General features: G+C 52.8%; 1 protein-coding gene across 6 annotated transcripts in view; it reads right to left on the reverse strand.

The window, feature by feature from the left end:
* Positions 1-2,682: 2,682 nt before the first annotated feature.
* Positions 2,683-20,592, reverse strand: part of IQSEC2 (IQ motif and Sec7 domain ArfGEF 2) — a 76,539-nt gene continuing 58,629 nt past the window's right edge. For 3 of the 6 annotated variants that reach the window (XM_082610782.1, XM_082610781.1, XM_082610783.1), the window contains 11 exons: positions 17,423-18,318; positions 15,901-16,062; positions 15,323-15,445; positions 13,943-14,109; positions 11,506-11,645; positions 10,602-10,727; positions 8,633-8,732; positions 7,919-8,080; positions 6,121-6,294; positions 5,584-5,633; positions 2,683-4,992 (listed from right to left, as the gene is read on the reverse strand). In XM_082610782.1, the coding sequence (XP_082466908.1) occupies positions 4,027-4,992; positions 5,584-5,633; positions 6,121-6,294; positions 7,919-8,080; positions 8,633-8,732; positions 10,602-10,727; positions 11,506-11,645; positions 13,943-14,109; positions 15,323-15,445; positions 15,901-16,062; positions 17,423-18,318 (3,066 nt within the window). In that variant the 3' untranslated portion in view covers positions 2,683-4,026. The remainder of the gene's footprint in view (positions 4,993-5,583; positions 5,634-6,120; positions 6,295-7,918; positions 8,081-8,632; positions 8,733-10,601; positions 10,728-11,505; positions 11,646-13,942; positions 14,110-15,322; positions 15,446-15,900; positions 16,063-17,422; positions 18,319-20,592) is intronic. The other 3 variants (XM_082610777.1, XM_082610779.1, XM_082610778.1) reach the window with 1 other exon arrangement.

Below are 20,592 nucleotides of genomic sequence, written 5' to 3' on the forward strand. Positions count from 1 at the left end.
GGGTATGGGGACTGCTCACCTCTGCTTTGGGATGTGCCATGCCCACCACCTGGGCTGCCCTCTCGCATTCCTTTCTCATTATTCCGCTAACATTACATACTCGCACACCTCCAGGCTTTTGCACGTGCTGCTCCCTCTGACAAATGCCCTCCTTCACTGGGCTAATTCCTACTCACCCTTCAAGACTCAGCTAAAGGAGCGGTTCCAGAAACGCTTACCTGACCCCTGCCCCAAGTTGGGTTTTCCCTTTCTTTGTGCTCCCACGCATGCTGTGCTTCCTTCTGGGCCTGCACTTACTACTATTGTATTGACATCATCCCCCCAGGCTGTCTACTTCTGAAAGTCTTGTCCTGCATTGCCCAATGTGGTAGCCAGTACCCACATGTGGCTACTTAAATTTAAATTTTAAAATTCAGTTCCTCAGTTCAGTTGCAACCAGCCACATTTCAAGTGCTCAATAGCCACATGTGGCTAGGGGTTACCATATTGGACAGCACAGGTACAGGACATTCCCATCATCACAGAAAGACTTATAACAGGACAGCACTGGTCTAGATAAAGATAAGAACTCCGTGAGATTCTAGGACCTTTGTCCTGTGTTGTGTGTCATCCCTCCTCATCCACATTGCCAAAGAGATTGGCAGTAGAACGTTTGAGGACAGCCAGTGAACTCCTTGTCTTCAGGTCCTCAGGGAAATGGGGAGGTGAGGAGCCCAACACCCCGCCACAGTCTGGATGGTGAGCCTCCAGGGAGAGGGGGAGGGTCGAGCAGGGATGGCCCAGTGCTGGGACTGCAGTGAGGAAGGGAGGAGGAGGAGAAGGGAGGAGAGAGCTGAGAGAAGCATGAGGGGGTTCCAGAGGGGCCTGAAAGCTTGCATCAATCAGTAAATCAACCAATGCCAAGCTACTTTAAGATTTAGCTTAGAAAGAACTATTCATTCATTCAAATCAACAAACATTTTAGTGTCATCTGTGCTGTGCCAAGCACTGTGCTGGGCAATACTCTGGACAGAGGTGATTCAGACCAGTGTCATGCCTGTGCCAGCTATGGCCTAGTGGGGAAGATAGATAATGATGTGAGGGACCCCAGAGAATGTGATCAAGGGCACTTTGAGAGAAAACCTTCATCAAGGATGTTAGGGGAGTACATCTGGCAGCGGGGAAGGCACAGGTAAAATACTGAGTTTGGAAATTACACACAGATCTTTTCAGGGAGTGGTGAGTGGATGGCCAATGTGTAGGCAAGAAATGAGAGGATTACGGAGATCGGCCGGGGCCACGTGGTGGAGGACTTCCAACGTCAAGGCAAAGGAGTTTGTACTTGTTTCTGTAGGCGGCCGAGAACAGCTGACTGTGTGTCTGGCAGGAGGTAGGCATTTCTCATGCATCTGTTAACAACTGCCCTGCAAGACTATTATCCCTATGCTACAGGTGAAAGACCAGGCTCTGAGGGACAAGGTGACTTGCCAAAGGCAACAGTCAAGTCTGACTGAGTACTAAAAGCTGAGCTTTGGGAAGACAAAACGAGCATCAAGCTGAAGGTGGGAGAAGTGGGAACAACCAAAGGCAGTCCAGCTTGGTCCACCAGGGAAGAAACAAAAAAACTGCTGACTGGACTTGATTCTGGACCAAATGCTTAGATGGCCCCAACTGCTGCTTTTGCTTAAATGTGCGTATGAGGAAGAAAACAAAGACACTGATCCCAGCTGCTTAAGAGTGGGGCCATCCAAACTGCTCCCTCTTAGAGGCCATTCCACACTCTAACAAGGCCCTCCAAATATTTACTGACTGCTGCTTCTGGGGACCCTGCTGACCCTAACCAAGAGCCAGTGTCCCCCATTCCTCCTAGGCTCTGCCGAGACCCAGGACATGATTAGTGGTGCTGGAAACATGTCCATTTTATAGGGAGGCAGTTTTGGGCACTGGAAAAGGGCCTGGACTAGAAGTCAGGAACACCCCATCCTGACTTGTTGTGTGACCTTGGGAAAGACCCTTCCATTCTCTGGGCCCGACCCCTCCTCTGTAAACTAAATGGAGCTCAACTATTTGTTATCTAACATCCCAAGTACATACACGGAGCTCTTAAAACGGATGTATCTAGACCCCACTTCCTGGCCCAGGTCACCATCCCCCCCCACACACACACACACCCTTAAGGACACAAATGTGGCCCAGCTGTGGGGAAGGAGAGAGGGCTCCAGGGCAAAGCCTGGCCAGTCACAGGAAGGGTGAGAATAGATGCCACAAGAGTAGAGGAAGTATCCAACCTGTGAAAGGAAGAGAAGGGAACTAACTTGCTGAGCACCTACTCCATGTTGGCTGCTGGACATTCGTTACCTCATCCCTTCATCACAATCCCACGTGGCAATGGCTTATCACCCCAAGTTTTCAACTGAGGAAACAGAGACTCGGTTTCCCGAGGGCACTAGGAAGGGAAAACCCCAGGACCTGAACTGGATCAGCTCCAAAGCCCAGACCCTTGCCGCTCTGATCTGTCATGCAGATCGTTAATGAAACGAGACAGGAAAACCTCCCTCACCCCCACCTCCCACCCAACCAAAGCATCTCACCCACCCAGTTGCCTGAGCTTCTACCATCAGCGCCTCACCTCCCTGGGCTAAGGCCTCTCTCCCGGGGCTCCACTGTGGGGGAGGGGGCACAAGTAGGAGGCAGAGGCGGGAGGTGAGCACAAGGTCTTTTATGAGGCATCAAATATACATTCTTATATACAAGGAGGAAAAAAGACAATGCCTAAACCCCAGCTCCTCTCCATACAGCCCCTCCCACTGCTGCTCTTCCCCACCCCCAAGCCCTGGGGTCCCTGGCCCTCCATACAGCCAGGGTCTAGCTGTCTGTCTGTACTGCAGCCCATGGTGGAGAGGGGAGAGGGAGGCAGGAGCTGAGAAAGGAGCTGGATATGCGGGGCAAGGAGAGGAGCTGGGGCTTGTAAAAAATATATTTATAATAAATAAACAGGGCTGTAAAAGGGCTGGAGAGGCAGCGGAGAGTTTGGCGGACAGAAGGACTCAGGCATCCTGGCTCCCAGCCCCCACTTTGATGGCTCCAATCTCTGCCTCAGGAAGGACATCTCAGGCTCACGGTGGCCCTCTGGGAGCCCCTCTCCCCAGGGCTGATGCTGGGCGCCCTGCCCCAGCAAGGTGTGTGTGGGCAATATCTATAAAGTGCATTGTCTTCAGCTGTAGGTGGGGTAGGTGTGAGGGAATGGGGGGCATGCAATATGGGTGAGGGAGGGCAGCGCCCTTCTCATCCCAGACCTGAGCCCCCCCGCCCCAAACCTGTCTGGACTTTGATCAGGATATGAACGTTGCAAGGAGAGGCAAGGTCCTGAAGCTGAAGAGGTCTGGGCTGGGGCCCACTGGAGAGAGGGCAGAGATTGGCTCCAAAGAGGAAGCACTGCCCCACCTGGGGACCAGCATAAGTGGGGGCCCACCCACCGCGTGCACTGACACTCCATGTCCTCCAGCAGGTGGAGAGACACATGGAGGTGCGTGGCCAGGCCCTGAGGTCAGAGAGAGGGCCGAGCCAGCTGAGGTTTGGCCACAACTCTACAGAGCTCCCTCCTGGACCTACGTGGCCAGAGGTGCCCTGGGGAAGCCTTCACCCTCGTTGTTCCCAACACCTGCCCTTCCCTACCAGCCAGAGCTGACAGGGAGCTCACACTGGCCCGGAGGTCTGAGGCCACCCAACTAGACCTCCAGGGAAAGGGAGGGGGGAGGGTGAAGAGAGGAAAGAGGACGAGGTTCTCTGAAAGGTCCTCACCACTCCCCAGAGCTTGAGAGCCTTGCGTATAGGCTTCAAGTGGCAAGGAGTCTCGAATCTGGAAGGAAATCCCATAGAGACTGTTGGGGGTTAGAGGAGGGGTCCCAAGGCAGGGAGGCAGTGGCGGGGAGGACATGTCTATGTGTATATATGTTTTGGAAAAACTGAGGAAGCAGAGAGGGTGTGAGGCCCCTCTCCTGCAGATTCCCCAGACCTCCCTAGTCCCCAGCTCACACTCTCCGTTCATCAGACCACGGTGCTGATCCGGCTTGGCTTGGCCTTGGGGTTTGCAGTGGGTGGGTTGGCCGTGCCAGGGGGCCCAGAGGCGTGCAGTGGGCCGTGGGGGGAGGTGGGCGGCAGGGGCGAGTGTGGGGTGTGGGGTGAGGGTGGGGGCAGGGGCGGGTAGGAGGGGTGGGGTGGGATGGGTGAGTGCGGTGACAATGGTGACTGGGGGTGGTGGGGGTGGGAGTAGGAACCCCCTGGTGGCCGGGATCCAGGGCCCCCAGCAGCCCCCGCTGCTGGCATCATCTGTGGGTGGTGGCTGAAGATGAAGTGCTTGGGGCCCTGTTTGTGGGCTGGAGGGTGCTGGGGGGCAGGACTGTACAGGGGCAAGGGGGAGGTGGGCTGGTGCAGGGGGTGGCGGCCATGTGGAGCAAACTGAGGGTGTCCTCCGGCCCCCCGTCTGGGAGCTCTGCCTGGCCGGCCCAAGGTATAGTGCTGGGGGCCTGGGACTGGGCCATGGGCATGGAAGTGGCGATGCGGCCCCACGGGAGGAGCTGAGGCAGGAGGCGGTGGAATGGAGCCCAGCTGCGGCAGGGGCGGGGGCTGCTGAGGAGGTGGGGGGAGAGGGGGCTGCTGGGGTGGGAGGTAGGGGGGCGGGGCCGGTCCCGGTCCTTGGCAATACTGGGCATGCAGGGCCTGGAGCTTGGACTGCCCATCAGGCAGCACCCCCAGGCCGCCGTGGCTGTGACCGTGGTGGTGGTGGTGGTGGTGGTGGTGGGTGGAAGAAGCAGATGAAGAGGAGGCAGAGGCCTGGCCTGTTGGCGGTGGTGGCATCTGGAAGGGCCCCTTGCCCCGCTTGCTTCCAAATAGGGAGCCCAGGAAGGATGAGGAGTTGGAGACGGGCCTCTGGCTCTTGTACTCCTCTGGCGGCGGGGGTGGGGGCGGAGGTGGCATCCTCTGGTGAGGGCGTGGACTGCTAATAACAGACCCCTGGAAGGGGGGAGGGGTGGAAGTCAGGCCGGTCTAGATGTCCTAAACCCCCAACCCTAAACTCCACCCGGTCCCTGAGGGCTGGAGCTGGGGAGACAGGACCACCCCACGGCATAATGAAAACCAAGTCACAGTCCTGTACTTGTACATGGAGCGCCCCCAGCTTGCAGAGCTTTGCTGTCACATCCACTATCTCATCTGAGCCTCAGCTGGGAGAGGAAGAGTTAGCAGTACCTCCTCCTCATCCCCATTTTGCAGACAGGGAGCATGTTAGGCCCAGAGAGACAGAGTGACTTGCTCAGGGTCAAAGAGCAGGACTTGGAGGTAAGAGCTTCTCTGGGCCCAACTCCAAGGGCACCACTACTTGGAGTCGGCCCTGGGGTTGAGAGGGGGCTTGGGAGAGTGGAAGACAGACGGAGAGACAGGCAGAGTGAGGACAGACAGAGTTGAGGACAGATTGAGAGAGTGGTTGGCTGGGAGAGGTAGCCGCAGGGTTCCCGGCAGGGAAGAGGTCCCCTCCTCTTCTGGGGCTCCACGGGCGGCGGGGCAGGGCTCATGCAGAGGACAAGTGGGGCAGGAGCTGGCACTTACTTCGATGGTGCTGTCCAGCGATCCCACGCTGTTACGCCGCCCCCGCTTCCCTGCACCCACAAGCAAGGAGCCCAGCGTCAGAGCAGCAACCCCCCCTCCCCACCCTGCTGGGCTCCAGAGCTGGGCACCAGGTCTGGGCCCCTCCCGGGGACAGACACCCCTATTCCCTTTCCCCCGCTGAAGAGGGGGAGGTGGGGAGGAGGAGAGGTGGAGGAGGAGGAGCGAGAGGAGGAAAAGATGGAGGAGGAGGAGAGGTGGTGCTGGACAGACAGAAGAGGAAAGAGAGGAGAGGTGGAGCGGTGAGAGAGCGGGGCTAAGACTGTGGCCCCATTCACGCTCCCTGGCCCAAACCCTGGGCTCCGCCTGTTCTGACCCGGCTCCCAGGCCCCCTGCGGCGTGGCACCCAGGGCTCTGGATGAAGGCAGGGTGCGTGCACATGTGGCGGGTGCAAGGAAGGCTGGCGGTCAGTGATAGGAGGCGAAGAGGACACCCGGTCCCACGGCTCCCCAGCCTGGGCAGGGGCCCCGGGAGACTTGCCTGCATCAGAGAGGTCTCGCAGGGAACTGCTGAGCGCTCCCCGTTTGAGCCCATCGCCTGCCCCATACGTGTCCTCCAGGCTGCTTCGGGCCAGCGTGCCGTTCACCGAGTCCTTGGCCCCTCCGGGCTGTGAGGCGTTAGGCCGCATCATACCTTTCTGCTTCTCCAGCTCCGCTGGGTGGCAGGTGGGGGGACAGGGAGCGAAGGTCAGGGACAGGAGTGAGAGGCCACCTGACTGACCCCAGCCCTCCGTGGGCCTTCCCCCTCCTCACCTGCTCTGTCCTCAGGCCTCCTGCTTCACCCCCTGGACAGCCAAACCTCAGCTACATCTCCTAAGCACTGTGGCGCCCAGCCCGTCTTGCGCCATCTCCTCCGGCTCAGTCTCTCCTCGTCCCGCTCAGTGTCTGCTGCTCCGGCTCCTCTCCCCTTCCCTGCCTGCTCTCCCAGACCACCCCTACCTTTCAAAACTGAGCTTTACATTGGCTGCTTTGTTCCCAGGAGGGGCAGGAAGGCCCTTCGAGCCTATGGCGAAGGGCACTCACTCCAGAGCCCTCTCCATTCTCAGATACCTTGCTCCCGAGCAGAGGGCTCCTGGAAGGGCAGGAGCAGGAAACCAAAGGGAATCAAATCATCTATCACGTGCCAGCAGGATGCTGGGTGCTATGCATACTCGATCTCTCTCAATCCTTACACCAGTTCAGAGGTAAGTATTAGTAGCCAGTTTTCAGAGGAAGAAACTGAGAATCCGAGAAGTCACAGAGCTTGCCCAGGGTCATACAGCTGGAAGTGGGGGAGCCGACATTCTGGAAGCAGGTCTGCCTGAGTACAGAGCCCATACTCTCAGCCTTACACTCCTGCCTCCTTGCGGAGGTCACGGAGACTTCTGTCTATCACCCTCCCCTCAGCCTGGCATGCTCACCCTCTCTCTGAATGTCCCCAGGGTCTCAAGGATCTGGTGAGCTGAATGAGTGACCCCGCCTTGCTGAGGAGCACAGCAGACCCTGGAACTGTGAGGGCCTCACCGAGGAGCTGTCCGCTGCCTCTGTCTCTGTCTCTGTCTCTGTCTCTGTCTCTGTCTTTCTCTGCCTGCCTCTTTCTCCTTAACACCATGTTACTTAACTGTGACTGCTTAGCCTGGAGAAGAGAAAACTTAGAGGGCATTGGGAGGAATGAGATGTAATCACTATTTTCCATCATATATGATCAAAATGACTTGATATGGCCCCTGGAGGCGGGGAGGATGGGTCACCAGGACTCAGCTCAGGAACTAGAATGTGGGGAGAGGAAAGGAGAGGCTGGGAAGGGGGCTAACATTTGTCGGACACCTAGAATGTTCAACACTCATGTCCTACGAACATGTAGGACACACATTCCACCTTATGTCATTGAATCTCCACAACTCTGCGAAGGAGATTTCACCACCCCAATTCCATGTATGAAGAAATTGGGGCTCAGAGAGTGAGGACCTTGCCCCAGTTTACCCAGATAATAAGTAGCATACCTGGCATCTGAACCTAGAGTCCTACCTCCAATACCCTGATTCTTTTCCCTGCTGCCTTTCAATAGAAGGAAGAGTTGGCTCATAATTAGGGCTTGGAGTAATAATCTGAGGCTGAGAGGTTAATGAGCCCCTTGTCACTGAAGCTATTCAAGCAGAGGATGAAGCGTTCCTGGAATGAGGGTAGGAAGGTTGGACAAGCTAACCCTCAACTCTGAGCTTCTCAGAGGACAGGATTCTTAGTGTTTGCCAAGGCACTGTATCAGGAGACGGGAAAGGAGACGTGGCTGGGCTACTCACACTCCACGCGGTATTTCTCCATCTCCTGCACCTCAGCGATGGATTCTCGCAGGTCGGATGTGAAGCGCAGCCGGTCCTGGAGGCTGGGGGCGTTGAAGATGATGAGGACTTTGCGCTCCCCGCCAGGTACTGCAGACAGCAACTTGATCCCAAACTGGTAATCTGTGGGGAGGGGGGAGGTCAGGCACCTCTGTCAGGCCTGAAGCAAGGTGGCCCATATGTGAAACAATATTTTCTAATGTCCAACTCTGACCCAGCCTCTTCTCTGCGTGAGCAGCAGCAGCAGATCCCCTTTGCTCCAAAGCCCCCAAACTCCTGGTAGTCATGGCCCTGGGTTGTAAAGGCAGACTGAACTCTGGCTGCTCTCTAGACCCCTTTTCTCATGCCTCTACCTCTACTCACATTGCTTCTGCTGCCCAGAAGGCCACCCATCAAAGCTCCTCTGGCTTAGTCCTTCAATGCATACCATGATCACCATCTCTCTGGCCCAGCAAAAAACATACATGCTGCAGTTCTCTGCCAGACCATGAGCTCCCCAGGGCACAAGTCATACTACACCCTGGCCTGTCTTACATCCTGGGACCACGTAGGTGCTTTGGAGACCTTAGCCCAGTTGTAAAGGAGTCCAAAAACTGGAGGTTGGTGTGGAGAAAGGATGAGCATGAGGGCCATGGCAGAGACTCTTGGGATGCTGGGATCCAAGAAGGGACTCACATGAATTCTGGAAGAGCTGCATGTGCATTTCCACGAGGGGAAAGGACTGACGGAAGCTGTATGTCACCAAGATCTTCTTCTTCTGGAAAATTTTGGTGACCTTCGGCAGGGGTGGGGAAAAAGACAAGAGGCAGGGTTTGGGGTGGGGAATTTCCACATGGCACCTATTGCTTGCAGCTGCCCTCCCCTCTACCCCACCGCCACTAACAGACATATAGACACAAACACACAGACCCACAAGCTGGGGAGAACTGAAGCTTGTGGAGCAGAACAGGAAAGACGGGAGAAAAATGCAAGTTCCTGATGTAATGATGATGCGCAACAGGCACTTTCGATTTTTACAGGAACTAACTGAATGCTGCTCCCTCCAGGAAGCCTGTTCTAACACCTCACATAGATTTCCCGCCATTTTCTGAGCTTCCAGAGTGCTGGTTCAGTGCCTTTCACCGCTAGGCTTTAGGAGAGTGCTCTGAATGTGTGATTGCTGGACTGGGAGCGCCAAGAGGAGTCTGGTTTTCATGTATCTTGTCCTCCTGGACCAGACCCGGGGCACATTAGCAATCTTCAATAAAGCAATGTATAGAGTTAACGAGTCTTCTTCTCAACAACCCAAGGTCTTTATCAAGTACTTGGGCACCTGGACTGAGCTAACATAGGTTGTAAACACCTCAGACCACCTGCAAATGGCGTTTAAAAGCACATGATTTGATTTCAGGATGGTTACAGTGCACAGTTATGCGAAGCATCTTTTTAGCCCTTCAGACTGTGAGCTCCCCGAGAATGAGGACCAAGTCTCCCTCATCTCTAGGAACCCAGTGCCTAGCATGGGGCTGGGCATCCACAGTGCCTAGCATGGGGCTGGGCACCCGCAGTTGTCAGCACATGATGGATGGTGAAACATTTACTCAGTACCTGCGTGGGCCAGGCCCTCCTCTGGGTTAGGCTAGTCCGCATCTAAACTCTTATTTCATCCCCATGACAACCCTGAGATAGGGATTAGCTCTACTTCACAGAGGAGGAAATAAAGGCTCAGAGAGGGCACTGGAGGAGCTTCATCTAAAGCAGCAGTTCTCAACTAGAGGTGACCTTGCCTTCCAGAGGACATTTATCAATGTCTGGAGACATTGTTAGTTGAGGAGTACTACTGCTATCTAGTAGGTAGAGACCAGGGATGCCGTTAAACATGCTACAATGCACAGGACAGCTCTCACAACAGAGTATCCCACATCTGCCCCAAATGTCAATAGTGCCGAGGTTGGGAGACCTGCTCTAAAGGAGAGAAGACCAAGGGAGGGCAGGTCACTGTCCTCAAGCCCCTGAGGAGCTGTCTCAGAGCAGAGGGAGAACACTTGTTCTCTGTGATCCCAAGGGTTGAGTGAAGATTATTGTCTCCCACTGGGAGACAGATTCTAGCAGTCACAGCTGTCTGAACGGGAAACCAGCTGCCTTGGAGGAAGGCAGCCTTCTGTGCCTGCACTCATGCAAACAGAAGGCCATGCAGGAAGCTGGCTCCTGCGTGGGGTAAGAGGTTGGACAGGAGACCCTGAACTTCCCTTCCCACCTGCAGAGTCCTCAGAGTCCTAGTTCTAAAAGACACACGTCTACACTGGTGATGAGCTTGGTTTTAAGAAGCACTTCAAGCAGCCCGACCACCGGAAGGTTTCAGACTGACCCCAGGGTCACAGGTTCACTTCCTCCAGCCAACCCACTGGGCTATTGAGGTGGGCAGGGACTTTTTCTACCACTTCCCAGATTGTAAGCCTGTCATCTGCCCTGGTCCTCACATTTTCTGCTCCCGTGTGGCTGTCACTACCTCCAAATGGTGAAGTAAAGGAGGGGCAGAGGCACTCAGGTCACATGGCAGAGCTCCTTACCTGCCACGCCTCCACCCACCAATGTTAATACGGTTCACACCAGACCCGGGGTCCAAGCTCACCACCTTCCCTCCTTCTCCCCTCAGTGCTCATACCACAAGGAGATCGTTGAAGAGGAAGACCTCTCGCTGATGCAACCCTAGCCTCTGTGGGCGGTTTGGATCTGGCACCTCATAGAGCTGGCAGCAGCAAACCAGTCGACGGTGAGGAAGAGACAGGACCTAGACAGGCATGAAGAAATAGGTGTCCGCAAGGCCAGCCCACCAGCTTCAGGCATCTTAACATTAACTGCAAGAGGAAGTTCACCTCTGGTACATACCACCGTCACTCTGACACACGAGTCTAAGCAACTAAGCCTCGGCTTACCTTTGTCCCTGCAGCTCCCTGTGTCTGGAATGCCTTTCTTGCCCAGCTCCCTATGGCCACGTTCCACCCCTCCTCCAAACCCCAGTTCCAGGGTTCTCTTTTACAAGAAGCCATTCCTGATCTCCCTGGGCTGAAAATGACCTCTCCCTCCCGTGTACTCCCCAAAATTAACCTAACTATAAGGTGAAGGTATTGTGTCTTTGTCTGACACCTTCCCACCCGGTCTGGGAGTGCTTCCAAGGACAGAGATCACATCTTATTCATATCTGTGTCCCCAGTGCCAATCGAAATGCTGGGCTCAGTGGAAAGGCATCTGTAAATGTTTGTTGACTAAAAGACTAGACTGTGTTCTTGGCTTTGGTCATCAGCTAATTATTATCTTGGCTGCGCACTCGGGATGGACAGGCAAAACCAGAGGTGTGAAGGATGCTAATGTTTATACAGCACCCATGATGTGCCTTGCCATATGCCAGATGCATTCCCACAGAGCATCTCACTCAACCTGCCCCACCACCCCTGAGGAATGCATCACCACCCACTCCATTCAGCAGTTGAGGGGAGCCTGGGGCTCAGAAAGGGGCATGGACTCACCTCCCAAACCCTGTCCCTTCTGCAGTCTCCCAAGGCGCTTACCGGTTTCTTGCCCACAATCATGCGCTCCACGGCCTGCACCTGGGACACGTGGTCGTCGTTGGTCCGCAGCTCACGCCCCTGGATGCGCTGGTAAATACCCACCAGGAGGTCTCGGGGGATGTCTTCACCGTTGTCAACCCCTGGGTGGAGGGAATACACAGGAATATATAGTATACACGTGGGGAGTGGGTGGCAGGGATTCTCCACAACACCCCACACCCAAGCGTGGGCCATAACAATGGCCAGGACTGGAGGGAGTGGGCACCCTCGGTCCCTTGGTCAGGATCGAGCCAAGAAAGGCGACCTTCAAGATTGTCAGTTGCTTTCTTCCCCAGGGTGGGGATTTTATCTAAACAACTCAAAGAGTACAGTGTGACTAAAACAATCAGACACTATTTTTGGCTTTTCTAACTAGCAAAAATAATGTTAAATGATAATATCCAGTGTTAGTAAGAGTTCAGGGAGGCAGGCAGATATACTAACGTTAACTATTTTGGAAGGTAATTTGGCAAGCCTAAGTATTCAGTGATTCCTCTTCTAGGAACCTACTCTAAGGAATTACTCAGAAATATGTGCAAAGATATATGTATAAGTACAACTTATGGGAAAAATTTGAAACAACCTAAGTTCTAACAGCAGAAGAATACTTAAGTAAAGTTGAGTATACCTGTTTCATAAAATAACCTACAGCTATTAAAAATTTGATGTTTATCAAAAAAGCATGAGAAAATTCCTGTAGCAAGTTAAGTGAAAAGAGCAAGATAATAAATTGCATGTACAGCCTGATCTTAACTGTATAAAAAGTTACATATGCACAGGAAAAAAAGACTAGAATACACCAGAATATCAACCATGGTTGCCTCTAGGGGGCAGAATTTTGGATGGTTAAAATTTTTAATAACTTTCTATATTTCTAAAATTTCCAGAATGAGCAGGTATTTATTTCATTTGTTTGCTTATTTAATTAATAATTGGAGGGGGAAATATATACACATATACATACATATATAAAATATGTATATGTATATATGTATACACACATACATATACACACATATACATACACACACACACACACACACACACAAAGAGAAAGAGAGAAAGAGAGATAGAGAGAGAGACAGAGGGGGGGAAGGGAGAATGGATGAAATGAATGAAGGAGCGAACGAACAACTAATGGCAGGATTCTGGGAGACAGCTCCGGATGGCCTCTGATCTGTCTAATTCCCTCCTCTCAAGTCTACCATCCTTCTGATTGTCTGCTGAGCAAAACCCACTCACTCTTCTCTCTAAACCTTCTGCTAAAGAACATGTTTTCTCCTTTAGAAATGTCACACCTCCTCCTTGGACACCAGGTGCTAAAGGAACAGCCTTCATCACATCGCCTTTTTACCTCAGCTGCCAGAGAGCTTAGAGCCCAATCGTGCAAACCGCGACAGTCAGCAAATTTGTCTTGTCTGTTTGTTTTTCCTCAATTATACTTCCCTCTTTCATTTCTGTTTAAATAATCCTAACATCTGTGCAATTTTTAGTAGGCTGCTCTTTGGTGAGAGGCAGGGCTTGACGTCGATACAATAAACTGAGAAAAAAGGCCAAGGTGACACCTTTCATCTGGCACTCAAGGCTGCTGGATACTCGTTCCAACTGACCTTACCAACTGGATCGTCCACCCGCTCTTGATTGTTCTCCAAACAACTTTACGTTTTCCTACCTCTGTGCCTTTGTTATTCTTACTGCTAGGTAAGCCTCCTCTATCACTGTTCCATCACATTATCTGTGCCTTCAAGAACCACCTGAAAATGAAAATACTGCTTCCTCCAGGAAGTATATTGGAGGTAGGCTCTCTCTCCCCTGAGCTCTGACTGTACTTTTGGCCTGTCTGACATCACAGTTCACTTCCTGTCTTGTGCTGGGTATCTCTCCCACAAACGGGGAGCCCTCTTAGGGCAGGGACTGTGGCAGATGCCCCTCCCCGGTCCTTAGTGCCCACCACAGGGACTGGGACACATGAGGCACCCAGTGTCAACTGCCTGGCTGGTTGGTGGAGTGAATACATGAATGCATAAGTGGAGGAAAGGGTACCTAAAATAAACGAGTCTTTATGGGCATAAATAAACAAGGGAGGGAAAGAGGGAGTGATGAGTAAACAGACGTGTGAGTGAATCAGTGTAAGTTCCGTAAGAGCCAGGGGCTCGCACCTCCTGTTCAGGACCTCCTAATCAGTCAGTATTCAGTGTGGGAATGAATGGATGGACAAATGACTATTTGAATGAATTAACAAGTAAATGCTGTGGGCACATCCAGCCTTGGCAGAAATTCAAGTTAATTTCCAGGGAGCAGATGTGATCTCCCTCTTCCTTCCCCACCCCTGCCACCCAGCCCACTTTCCCTTCCCAGGTAAAAGACAGGGAAAGCTGATGGGGAGGTCTGGGGTCACCTCTCAGGTTCTTGATGAAGTCATCTAGTTTCATCTTGCGTTCAGCCTTGACGCTGGGACTGTACATGTCGGTATTGAGGAGGATGATGGCAAAAGCAAGGATGAAAATGGTGTCTGGATTCCGGAACTGGCGCACGAGAGCTGGGTTACACACACAGTACCGCTGGCTGCAGGACAGGAGGGGTCAGGGCCAGGGTCAGGCACCAGTAATCTCCACCTACCCACTATCCTCCCATCTGGCACCACCAACTCCTTCCTCCAAGGCATACTCCCAAACGCTTTGGGTCTCTCGTCTTTCTTCAGAGTTTCCTCAAGACTAGCACGTAAAAATGACAACCGCTACCTTTCATGGAGCTTTGCCAGGGGATTTATGTACATTATCTCATGTAATCCTATCACAGTCCTGCAAGGTAGCAGCCCCATTTTACAGATGAAGTGACTGAGGTCCAAAGTGGTAAGGTAACTTGTCCAAGGCAACAGAGCTGATAAATGGTGAAACCAGGATGAAAATGCAGATCTTTCTGACTACAAAGCAAATCCTTCTCCCATGTTGGGAAACAAGCTCTCAGTAACTCCTCTGTTTCTCCTCTAAATACCTCAAAGTGGTGGAGCCAGGATTTATACCCAGGTCTGATGCCTGATCCCCGAAGCATTCACAGAGGAAGATAATAGTTAAGGGCATGGGTCATGGAGTCAGACACACGAGTTCAAATCCTGGTTCCACTGCTTATTCACCACATGACTCTGGGCTAGTTACTTACCTTCTCTAAACTTCCTATTTCTCATCTGCAAAGTGGGAATAATAAGAGAAGCACCTACCTCACCAGGTTGTTGTGAGTATTCACTGAAATAATCATATAAAGTGTCCAGCTCAGTACCCAATATCTGGCGAGCACAGTATCAGCTCAATGAATATGAGCTGTTGTTGCTGATGTTTTTTTTTTTTTTTTTTTTTTTTTTTTGCTGTACGCGGGCCTCTCACTGTTGTGGCCTCTCCCGTTGCGGAGCACAGGCCCCGGACGCGCAGGCCCAGCGGCCATGGCTCACGGGCCCAGCCGCTCCGCGGCATGCGGGATCCTCCCAGACCGGGGCACGAACCCGTGTCCCCTGCATCGGCAGGCGGACTCCCAACCACTGCGCCACCAGGGAAGCCCCGTTGCTGATGTTTTTGTCACTTGTTGGATGCCCATGTCCCAGATGCTGAGCTGGATACTTTAGGCACATTACCTCTGATCCTCACAACTGCCTTGCAAGGTAAGATTTATAACTTCCATTTTCTGGTTAAGAAAGTATAAGGCTCAGAGAGGTGACTTGTAGACGCATCCTACACTGCCCCCAAAAGTAGGGGAGGGCAGCTTCAGGAGTGGGAAGTGGGCACACCTGAAGGCTTCGATGAGTCGTTCCACTTTCTGGGCCTCACCCTGAACCCGGATATGGGATTGGAACTTCCGGAGTGCGTCATCCAAATCCATGGAGGAGAAATCCATCTCATCCACCACACAGCTGAGGAGCAGAGAAGGGTGTGTGGCACTCTCAATTTCCCTGCAGAAAACCTCTGACCCACCCTCACCTGCTCCAATGAACCAACACCCCCACTGATAGACTTCCAAAATCTGGACCTGTGGCCTAAGCAAGTACTTATGAGGACAGGACGTCTGAAATGGAATCCATCCCAAAAAGTCCAGGCCAGACACATGGTTACTAACGGTCTGTTCCGTCAACCCACTCATATCAGGGATGGGAAAACTGAGGCTCAAAGCAGGCCAAAGGACAAGCATGCCTCGCCTGGGGCCACCCAGAAGACTTTAGGACTGGTTCCAAGAGAGATCAGATCTCTTTGCGGCAGAGAGGTATGGGAGCAGGAAGGTCTATTCATCCTGTTTTGCAAAGTTTATCTCCCTCCTGCCCTCCTTTTCCAGGAACCCCTGGCCCAGTCTGCCCCAGCCTGGGGTCCTCACTCCAACACGTCTCTGTTGAACTGCTTCTGCCGGTTCCCTAGGAATTCCCCTATCATCTGCCGGCTCAGGCCTTTCCGTTCCAGGATGAAGTGAGCCACTCCCACCGGCGTGTCTGACAGGAAGCCCCGCTCGATTAGATACTGGATACCCTTCTCTGGCTTCCTGCAGAAAGAGGGGAGGTAGATGAGATGACTGTCCTCCTGGAACTCTGCCCCTGTCCCATTTCTTGAACTAATTTTGGGCCCAACCGTGTCCTCAGAGAACTAAGGAAGTCGAATATATAACTTGGTCCACTCCCTTCATGGTACAGGTGAGAAAACTGAGGACCAAGAAGAAGAAGACAGTTTCCCATTTCACAGTGCTTCAAAATTCCAAGGTATCCTCAACCCAACTTCCTCCTGCACTGGAGCCACACTACAAGTGAAAGAAAATTAAGATCTAATGAGAGCCTGCTGTGTGCCAGGACCTTTGATATTCCTCACAGGCACTGAGGAGTCCTGGGAGAAAGCCTGAGTTCCAGGCTAAGTCCTTCTCCCTGAGTCACAGACCCTCAGAGTAGGAGAGAAGTGAAAAGATTACTTTGTCCGCATCCCACATCCCACTCAGACAGGTATCACCCAGCCTCTGTGAGTGTTTCTATAGACAAGCTGCTCCTTATTTTCCACTAGGCCATATCTGGGTCTGAGCTATCCCATATTCAGAACTCCAGAGCCTTAGGGCCCTACGAGGCTAGAATTTGGAAGACTTTGGTGCCACAGGAGTCTCAGATCCATCACTTACTACGCGTGACTTGGGACAATTCCCTTTACTTCTCCAAGCCTCGGTTCCTTCTCTATAAAATAGGGACACGACTACCAACCTTCCTGAGTTATCCTGAGAACTAAATATAGATGGCCGTGTCTCATAGGCTATGAAGATGTAAGGCATTTGTTTTCTAATTATTTTCTAATCAAACGTCACACTCCCATTCCACTGCTAAGCACCTGGCACAAGACCAGGTACCTAGAAAGAGCTCGGTCCTGGTCACTGACTAGTCCAACACAGCACCCTGCCCCCAACACCTCAAATATCCACACCCTGCTAGTTAATAGATAGAAACACTGAAGCCCAAGGAAGGGACACGCCTTGCCCAGGGCTACCCAGTGAGTCTGGCCCAAGTCTCCCGTTTCTGAGAACAGGGTTCTTTATACACCACGTCGCCTCCCTACCAGAAAGGGAAGGTGGGCAACCCAAAGTTCAGAATCCATCCTATAGACAGAGAACTAGGGCCCAGAGAGGGAAGCATCTCACCCAAGATGACACAGCCAGTCAGAAGCAGAACTAAGACCAGAACTGCCTCTCATGGGGGTGGGGGCAGCTTTCTACCATTGTCACCCTATTGCCAATTCTTTGCCCTGAACAGCTGAAGAGAAACACCACCCACAAAATGAGAGGATGGTGGCAGCAGGATCACTGCCTCCAGGCGTCAAAGTGTCCGCAGCAGGGTAGGAAGGGGCGAGGGAGTGGGAACGGGAGCACGTACTTATTGAAGAGGTTGAGGCCGATTCGGTAGTGCCGCCTCTGCACCACGTCATTGTTGAAGGCTGGCGAGTCCCAGCTGTGCCTGGTCTCCCGCTGGTAAGTCTGCTTGCACAGGCCGGTGGCTGGAGGCTCCCTCAGGCTGTCCCGCGAAGAGGAGCCAGAGCTGCAGTTGATGGTCTCGTTGGAATTGCTGGAGCTCTCAAGGCTCTCGTTATCTCCACCATCAGAGTTCTCGCCTGCTGCCTCGCACTTCCCCAACCTCCGACCCCCAGCCACACCACTGGGCCCAGTGCCACTGTTGGGGGCTGGTGGCAGGGGCCCTGGCGGGGCTGGGGCTGGGCCCTCTGGGGCTGGGTAGTGGCGGTGTGGGATCGGGGCCCTGCCTGGTGGCCCCTTGTGCTTCAGGGTCCCATGGGGGCTGCAGCCATCAGCCTCATACACGAGCTGACGGTGGACAGAGCCGCGATCTGAGCGGTCACTCAGGTCCACGGAGCTGTCACTAGGAGGCTCAATAGTAAGCAGGGGAAGGTGGGCAGCTCGCAGCCGGAAATCCCGGCATTCCAAGCACCCAGGACCCCTGCGAGTGCCTTCCTCACGGCTACCATCTTCCCGGGTCCCTGGTGGCACTGGTGGAGGAACTGGTGGGAGAGGGGCGGGTGCCCAGAACTCAGGCCGGCCCTGGGGTGGGGGCTCTGTGCTGGGCAGTCGCTCAGGGGATGGTGGGGGAACTGGGTCATCCAAGTAGAGGGGAAGGTCACTGAAGGATGTGGCCGAGCTGTCCTCTTGCTGTTCCTTCGACTCTCGCTTCTCCAGCTGGGCTGACCCTGGCTCCTCAGACATGGGCCCCGATGGGTGGCAGTTCAAGGCCTCGTCAATGGATTCAGCCAGAGACTTTACCTGTATGGGAGAAACGGGGAGGAGGGAAAGGGAGGAAAGATGAAGGATGGTGGGATGGTGGGAGGGTGGGAATGAGGGAGGGAGGGAAAGAAAAAGGGGGGAATCTTCCTGGTGGGGCAGCCAAAAAAAGGGCTTCCCCTCCCTGACCTCCACAGATTCTCTGCAGCATATAAAATAACCCCCAGGGAGCCACTGTGAGCTCACAGGAGCTAATGCCCACAAGTTCCCTTCTCAGATATCCCAATACCTCCTTCATGTCCATGTAGACCCAAGCCAAATGCCACCTCCTCCCTGATGCAAGCCACATTCCTGCCTCTGCCTTCCCTTAGGGTAAACCAAAATCCCAGCTGCCTCTGGGCTCCCAGAGCCCTCTGTCTGGTTCTTTCTTAGGAAATCCATATATTTAGCCTCGAGAATCTGGACCATGGCTGGTAACTCTGCCTCACTATGGTTTTCAGCCTCCAAACTGGCCCCCAATGATCCCTGCCTCCTGGTATTCACACCCTCGTGTACCATAGTGTCCCAGGGTTGGTCTATGGGACTGACAGCATCCGGCAGAAGTGATGGGATGTCACTTCTGAGATTAGGTTATGAAAGACTGCAGCTTCCATCCTGAGCACTCTCGCTCACTTGTGCTCCCTCTCTTAGACCCCTCACTCTGCGGAAAGCCACACCGTGAGCAGTCCTATAGAGAGGCCCACGTGGTAAGGCCCTGAATCCTCCTGCCAACAGCCAAGAAAGTGAGCTTGGAAGCAGACCCATCAGCCCCAGTCAAGTCTTCAGAGACTACAGTCCTGCCCTACAGCTTGATCACAGCTTCATGAGAGACCCTGAACCAGAACCACCAGTCAAGCCACTCTGAGATTCCTGGCCCTCAAAAACTATTTGTTGTTTAAGCTGTCTTTACATTCAGTTTTAAGCTACTAAATTTTGGGCTCATTTGTTATGCAGCAATAGATAATGAATACACTTCCCCATCAGACTTGAATAGCACTGAGAGTTGGGCCCAGGCCAGACTGTGAGCCCAATGCTCCATTACCCCCTTGAGGGATGGGTCCAGGCCAGGTTTCTCTCTTTTTAGCTCAGCTCAACACACATTGCTTGACACAGAAGAGATGTTCAATTAAATGTGTTGTATGAATGAATTAATGACTGATTTAGATCTTCCCTCTAATACTTCTTTCCTTCCCTCTACCCGCCCCTGCCCCCCTCCCCCCGCCCCCAACACACCTCCAGGGAAGCATGCCCAGGTTTATGGCAGGGCCAGATCACAGAGGTTAGAGCAGAACGATTTCTTCTCTTATAAGCTTTCTTTCATTCATTCATTCATTCAACAATTTCTGCCAAATACCTCTTTGGTTTTAGGAAGGAAACTAACATGTACTTAGCAGCTGCCATGTACTACGTGCTTTCAGATATACTACCTAGCTGAACTGAACCTTCCAAACAGCTCTAAAAAGAAGGTCTTATCTCCATTTTATTGATCATGTTTCAGTGGGGTTAAAGAGTTTGCCCAAGGTCACATAGCTCGGAAATAGCAAAACTGGGATTTGCAGCTGATCAGTTATGCTGACACACCACAAGCCTAGAGTGATCTCCTACCACTATCACTGCCGGTTACATACCCACCCTTTCCTGCTTTTGCTGATGCAATGCCTATGCAAGCAACACCCTCCCGACTATCTCTAACTTGCTAACTCTTAACTGTCTGCTAAGGCCCAGGTCCAGTGCTGTTTCCTCAAAGAAGCCTGCCTGGTTCTCCCAGAAGAAAGTTTCCTCTCCCTTCTCTGGGTTCCCATGGTACTATATGTGATCCCTTCTCATGGCTCTGAGCACATTCTTTCAGGAGACAGTCCTGTGCACATGTGTCTGCTATTTCCTACTGGCTTGGGGAGATCCTTGAGAAAAAGAACCCTGGCCGGTTCATCTGTCTCCCACATGGCACCCAGCACAGAGCCTGGTCCATGGGATCATGGTATAAGGGAAACCTTTGGAACCAGTCAGAGCTGAGTTCCAATCCAGTTTGGAAGTCACTTCACCTCTCAGGGCCACAGAGCCTCAGTGTCCTCCCGTGTAAAACCAGGATAACAACACCGGTCTGGAAGGTCATTATGAGGCATATACAGCACCTGGTAAAGAGTAGGAGCTCATCACCTGTTAGGCCTTTATCTGATAGTGGCTCACGTTCCAAAGAGGGAGAACTTTAATTTTCTTACGTGTTCTAGACACCCAGATTTTTAACTTGCTTGTTTAAACGATATAATTTTTCTCTTG

This window comes from Mesoplodon mirus, assembly GCF_964341445.2.
Source record: "Mesoplodon mirus genome assembly, chromosome: X".
NCBI classification, from domain to species: Eukaryota; Metazoa; Chordata; class Mammalia; order Artiodactyla; family Ziphiidae; genus Mesoplodon; species Mesoplodon mirus.